The sequence below is a fragment of the Myotis lucifugus genome, unplaced genomic scaffold, assembly GCF_000147115.1.
Source record: "Myotis lucifugus unplaced genomic scaffold, Myoluc2.0 scaffold_348, whole genome shotgun sequence".
Lineage (NCBI taxonomy): Eukaryota > Metazoa > Chordata > Mammalia > Chiroptera > Vespertilionidae > Myotis > Myotis lucifugus.
The window spans coordinates 1-6,870 of record NW_005871396.1 but is presented as its reverse complement, the minus strand read 5'-3'; the positions used below and the strand labels follow the sequence as shown (position 1 = coordinate 6,870).

General features: G+C 57.7%; 1 protein-coding gene across 1 annotated transcript; it reads right to left on the bottom strand.

Annotated features, from left to right (window-relative positions):
- Window positions 1-1,117: 1,117 nt before the first annotated feature.
- SFT2D1 (SFT2 domain containing 1) lies at window positions 1,118-6,534 on the bottom strand. Its single transcript, XM_014466625.2, has 5 exons — window positions 6,274-6,534; window positions 4,512-4,547; window positions 3,427-3,485; window positions 2,192-2,221; window positions 1,118-1,564 (listed from the first exon to the last, which is right to left on the bottom strand). The coding sequence occupies exons 1-5, from the start codon at window positions 6,340-6,342 to the stop codon at window positions 1,525-1,527; spliced, it is 234 nt and encodes a 77-aa protein (XP_014322111.1). The 5' UTR covers window positions 6,343-6,534; the 3' UTR covers window positions 1,118-1,524.
- Between the last annotated feature and the right edge of the window lie 336 nt (window positions 6,535-6,870).

Here is a 6,870-nt window from a genome sequence, read left to right as displayed (position 1 = left end):
TAAAAATACAGATATTTTACAAGTCAGCCTCAGGTCAGCAGCCCTGGTTACCTAAGAACAGTTAGTGGTCAGTCTCCAAACACGGGTCCCCACAGGCCGAGATTTCTGGGCTCACCAGGCAGGAGCAGGGCTGTGCCCAGGGGAGCTAACAGCGCTCAGAGGTGGGGAACTCAGATGTGCCAGAGCCAGCAGTCCTGGGGGCAGGGCACCCTCCAGCCCCCGGCCGTCCACTGCACCCCGACCCACTGCACCCTGACTCCGTGTGTTCCAGCGAGGTGGCTACTGGGCCAGGACACAGGCAAGAACCTCTCGCCACAGCAGGGAGGGGCTGGGCGAGAGGAAGGTTTAGCACCCTGATCACCAGCACCTCCAAACCATCCCACACTCACACATTCTCCCAGTGCAAATGCAGCTTGCAGCCCTCACTAATTCTCCCCGTCCCACCCTCTCCCTGTCCCATGGGGATGGGGTGGGGGGGGGGGGGCGCCTCAGGACAGCAGCTGCTGCTCAGGTGAGTGTGGGACAGCCCAGGCCACCCGAGGCCTCTCCAGGCTCTGGAAGCGCTGCATTTGCTCCGGGTGCGTAAGCAGTGGGGGAGCTTTGTCAGGAGGGGGGGACTGGAGATGAGGCAGGAAGGGGTCAAGCACCATTTCCTGGGGCACAGCCTGAGGGGCCCTGGCCCGGAGGCTCCGGGCATGGACCCAGGGTCAAAGCTGCAGGGTCAGCAGGGCGTCTCCTCCCGTCCCTCCTCCCTCGTCCTGGCTCCTGGCAGGCGGTGGGGACCTGCCTGGTCCCTTCCAGGGTCTCCCTTGGTGGTAATCCCAAGGCGCTACCTGCTTCCCCACCAGGCTCTGGTCCTCCCGCTCCCCCCCAGCAGGCTCCTGGGTTGCCAGGGGCTGGTCCCTCACCTGCCTGACCTGCTGTCGGCTCTCCCACCCGCACACCTGGAGCCTGCCTGCAGGGATCAGGGGACCCCAGAAGGACACACTCGTAAATTCGCTCGGCAGTCGGCAGCGGTTAGGACAGAGACGTCTCCGGAGAAACGTCACGGAGTTTCACTCAACTGAATCAAGGCTCCGCCCACTTCAACGGTTATAAATTTGATCCAACAATGGGCTTATTTTAAAATTGTAAAGATTTATATATTATTTTTATTACATATGATAAGCGATTCTTAGTTTAAAGTAAAAACTTTCACATTTAAAGTATTTTTAAATCTTGACATTTTAGAAAAGCCAACAAAGTTCATGCAGCGGAGACTTATCCCCGGATATTCACAAATCAAATGCTGTTTAGGATTAGAAACGCTACAGATCATTCACAATCGGCGGGGATTAGCCTCCGTGGAGAAGAGCAATGAATGGCGGGATCTAGTGGTGGGAGCATCACAGTTTACTCGCCGCGGGTTCCACGGTGCCCACGGCCCTGAACGGCCACGGGGGGAGGGGCGATCACCAGCTCAGGAAAACACACTCCCCCAAACCAACGGCAACTCCCAGACGCTCTGCCAAGAGGTTCTGGTCTTCAGCTCAGGAGAGAAGAGCAGCATTTCATGACGGCGTCCCTGGGGGAGGAAACCAGGTCAGAATCTGCCTCCAGCGCAGGGACCGCTCCTACCCGCTTCCTTCGCTGCTCTCACTAGGCTCCAACTTGGCTGTTCTCACATACAACCTGCTTCCAAGTTTACCAGGAGGCAAAGCTGTGCCTCCAGCGCTTTCCTGACCGTCCGACAGGCCTCAGCAGTGCGTTCCCCCGACAGCAAGTGCACTTTCTGGGCAAGTCCAGGGGCAGCTACCTCCGCCCCACAGGACAGACACATGCTACTGCTCAGACAGCACTCATGTGTCAGACTCACTTTTTCACCAACTTCCCTTTAAAGAGAACAATCTGTTTTGCTGGAGTCCCCACGGCCTATCTAGCGAATATCTGCAGTCGTGGAAGGATCCAGAAGCTCTCGTCCAAGTTCCTGGCAGCAAAGGCCCAGGCGCCTGACGGAGCAGGAGTCGGTCCCCAGCCTCCCCGCTGACACGTTCACAATGGCGCCCCCTCGACAAACTTCTCTCTATTCATCCCACTTAGAACATCGTTTCCTTGTGGGAGGAAAGTCAGCCTTTTAAGTCACAATTTAATGTAGAAATTACTAAAACGGATGTATTTTTGCGACGCTAACGGGAGGACCAGACAAGCTCACCTTGCATACGGGATGTACGACAGGCTGTACCTGCAAGAGAAAGGGCAGCTGGTGACCTCAGTGTCAGTGACGCCATATCCCCGCACCGGGCAGTACAGCGGCACCCAGGGCACGGTCCCCCCCCCCCCCCCCGTGTCACCCGGACCAGCAGCCACAGCACCCCCCCTCCCCAGCCCCCGAGCCGCACAAACTCGCTAAGCGACTCACGCCTGCTCGTCTGAGCTGTTGTAATAAGAAGTTACCCTTTAAAGTTATATTTTAAATAGAAACGATTGAGAATAAAGTACATTCTCCCTTAGAAATAAATCAATCGTTAAATACAGCTGATGAAATAAAGAGCAACATAACACAGAAAATGACGGCGGATTCAGTGTAAAAATTCTCCCCGTTTCACTGAGAGCAAAACCTCTTCACGGGCCCCTTTGCCACGCAGGGCCGTGCGTGTAACGTTCGCTGACGGTGCACTTCAGGGTGGAAAGGAAGAAACGGGGCCAAAGAAAGATGACCCCAGGCCGGGTAACAGCAAACTGGAGACTGAACACAGCACACAGGGAGGGGCGTGCTGACCACGGAGGGAAAAAACAGAACTCCGCTAAAGACAGCGCGTGGAGCCCTCCTGGTGGGACGCGGAGTGTGGGAGGAGAGCACTTCAGCCCTCACTCCAGGGCCTTTGGCCGCTGCTGGACGGGATGCGGCCCAGGCCATGAGGGCTCAGGGGGCCACGGAGGATGGGGAGGAAGGGCGTGCCTGGTGCACAGAGGAGCCGGACCACAGCTGCTCCCACTGCGGTCCCCACGAGTCGGCATCAGCAGGAGCCAGCAGCACAGCGTCTGCCCACCAAGAGGCAGACCCACACCCTCGGGCTCAGGAATGACACGGCCTCGCTTCGTGGGTTCCTGCGGCGTCACCTGCATGTCTTATCACTTCTCCTTCACATCTCAGAAGACAAGTGCAGGCACCCTGGTGTGATTATGCAGGACCCCCCCACACACACACACACACACACACACACACACACACACACACGCCTCCCTGCCCGCCTGCAGTCACCACGGAGCCCGGTGAAGTCCCAGGGGACACCCTGCAGACTCAGTCAGCTGACCGCTCCGGAGGCCTGGCCCCGCCGAGGCACACGCTTCCACCCCGGTGAGAGCCCACCGCCGCCCCGGGAGGCCAGGCTCAGAGCAGGGGCTCTCCCGGCTCAGGGCGAGGACTTCCGATCGGGTGAGACTTACCAGGTCATGGACAGGAACTGCAATATGCAGAAGAGCACGGCCAGCCCCTTCTTATGCCACTAGCACAGGGAAAACAGAAAGAGCGAGTGAAGGATCTTTCAAGATACTCTACGCCAGGGGTTCTCAACCTGTGGGTCGCGACCTCTTTGGCGGTCGAACGACCCTTTCACAGGGGTCGCCTAAGACCATCCTGCATATCAGATATTTACATGACCATTCATCACAGTAGCAACATTACAGTCATGAAGTAGCAACGAAAATAATTTTATGGTTGGGTCACAACATGAGGAACTGTATTAAAGGGCCAGAAGGTTGAGAACCACTGCTTTACGCCCACCTTTAACTCCCTTCAGAATGTAAGATGACAGCTCCGTTCTATCAGATTTCAGTATGACAAGGTTACGATGCAGTAGATGTGAAACTTAACTACCTGTATCCACCGATTTCCATACTCTACACGCCTGGCATTGAGCCAACGCGCCGCACAGCACACACAGCTGCACGCACGCCTCTGAGTGGTTAGGGCCTGGAGGCACGTGAACGTTTCCCCCAGGTCAGCAGAGCTGCATCCCCTGTAGAACTTACAGATCTCACTCAGGCTCACGTGCCCTTTTCTTGAATTACTTTTTGAAGGAAAACTGCATTTTACTGTGATCTTCTGGAATAACGCATAATAAACAGTTTCCATGATTTTTTAAATGATCCACTTTTAGAATTCCTTGTCCATTTTTAATGGTCATTTATTTACTTTTTATTTAATCTACTGCTTATATATCAGCAGGCTGCCAGCCCATTCCAAAACCGGAAAGCCATTTCCACAGGGACATGCAGAGACTGCTAAGACCTTTCCTTGCGCCCGTCACTGGGATGTGGCTAGTAATTCTCCCGGGCGACGGGCAGCAGCCTGAGCACAGGGAGGACCCGTCAGCTCTGCCCGTTTCCGCTGCAGAATCCGCGGCAGGTCTGTCACCAACCGGACGTCACCATCCACGTGGGGGACACCGATCTTTGGTGGGTTTGAGGGGTGGACTGGGAGCTCCTTTGAGGGGACAGTTAGTGGGAAGCAGGCGTGGCCAGGTACTCACCCACAGAGCAGCACACAGCGTCAGCACGAAGCACAGCTGGGGGAGGAGAGAGAACGCGGTGAGTGCGTCCTCGCAGACGCTGGACGGGAAGCACATCGCCGCCTTCCGTGGCGTGGATGCCGCCACAGAGCACGGCGGAGCCAGGGGCCCGCTCTGCAGTCCGCGGTGCTACTGACCCCAGAGGCGATGACCGCAATGCTCCCTGCACACGGAAGCACCCGGAGGAGCCTCTGCTGAGGGCGTCCACAGGGAGCGTCTGCAGAACGTTTAGTGACGGAGCTGTTCTCAGGGGCACTTGGTTATGCTGATGCTCAGGACCAGCACCGCCCGGTGTCAGCACAGCTGAGCGCACGGGAGGCCGGGAGGCCTTTCCCACAGAGAGGGCCCATCACTCCCACCCATGCCCAGGAGGCAGGGAGCCCACGGAGGGGCAGGTGGCAGCTCAGTGACAGGCAGGGCATCTGGAGATGGAGACCCAGGAGAGAGCCCAGCTCGGACGCCACTAGCAGAGTGTCCTTAGTTATCGGGTGTGGACCTCGGTCACCTTCTCTCTGAAAGGACAGCAGCCACCCACCTGCTCATCTGTAGTGAACAGATCAGAGTGTGTCCCTCACATGCTGGGGGGTGGGGACTTAGAAGGTGCTAAGTGTCAGCATTTCTTTCCCTTCGTCAGGCACCATCCTGTCAGCAGCAAACGAGGCCGTGCAAAGCGTCCGGCTGGGAATGCTCTGACGAGTCATCACCAGTTAGATCCGAGGAGTAACTCGCAGTCCCTGGGGAAAGGGGCTGTGTCTCTAACGTCTGAACAGCCCTCGACCCTGCCTGCCGGGCAGACACTGCCACTCGGGTCCCGGTGCCCCGGGCAGAATCAGCCCTGTGACAGCGTAGGCAACGTCTCCGGCTCCTAGACCGAGGTCACGGTCAGTGCACCTGCTGCTACAGGAGCTGCCACAGGAAAGTCAAAATGACGCAGCTGACCTCTCGGAGGTCAATGTGATACAATGCGATGAGTATGGTGACATGGAGTAAGGACACAAACAAAAAACTAGGCTACAAAGTTTTTCTCTAGTCAGGAGGAGGGAGGAGACACAGTTACCCTGAAAACATTCCCTAACTTACAAATCTACAAAGCTTGTGTTTAAAAAGCGAGTTAAGAGTTAAAAGGACAAAGTAGCTGTGCTAACATTTCAATTCAGGAGCTTTAAGGGGAGAGCTCGGAGGAGACGCAGGACAGCACGTGGGGCAGAGGCTCGGCAGAGAAGCCGCGGGTTCCCTCTGCCCATCCCACCCAAAGCGACGGCCCGCGAACACCCCCAGATGCATGACGATGAAAACTATACGTTTCTGACACAAACATCCAAAGACAAGAGAGCCCTGAATTAGTGGGACCGATGGCCGGGGACAGAGCCCACGGCTAGCGACACCTGCTGCTGGGAGTGTCAGCCAGCCGACGGAGGGACAGCGCCAGGGACAGGCCACTGAACCACTGCCAGCCCCCCTCCAAGAGCGCCCACAGCAGCCCACCAAGAACCGCTCGTGGCTGGACCACGACATGCAGCAGCTCTGACTCCCTTCCCTGGAGCTGCCACGTGAGGCTGATGGTGTGGGTGACACCGTGTCGCCCCACTGCCTGAGCCCGAGGACGCCACTATCACGTGCAACAAGAGAAACGTGACAACGGCCGACAGAAAGACGGGCCATTGGTGGGAAACAAAGCAACCAACCCCTCAACGGAAGCCTCTGTGCCTCCGCCTTTACTCACCAGCATGATGACGGTGGCGAGCAGCCTCGTGGTCTCGAACATCTTCTTCAGCTGCTTGAAGGGCCCCATCAGAAAGCACGTGCTGTGGGCGACAAACGGGGGCTGAGGGGCGCCGGGCGGTCCTGCCGTCCACGCGTCACCATCTCTAAGTCCGGCTCATCTTCCTTCACACCGAGGGGACCCGAGCCTCCAGGAGACACAAGTGCCCCTTCAGAGAACCAGGAGCCCCAGCGGCCTGAGCTGACGCCATCGCCACCACTTCCTGTCCATGCTGGTCCCATCGGACCAACGAGAAACAAGACCGGGGCGGCAGGGCCACGCCAGCTTCACCCAGCCCAGGCGGGGCGGGCGGCAGGTGCGAGCCGGGAGGCTGGCTGAGCTCGGACAATACCTCTGATCCAGAACGTTCCTGAGAAAGACGGTCCCCTCGGAAAGCGAAGTGCACAACTGCGGGCTCATAAATCTGACAGCTGCCCCAGCAGACACCAATACACCCCACGCGCCCAGGATGCTGCAAGGAGTCCCAAGGCCAGCCCCCCTCCCCCGCCTCCGCGCCCCTGCCCCAACTTACTTGCACGAACCCCTCCCCCGCCTCAG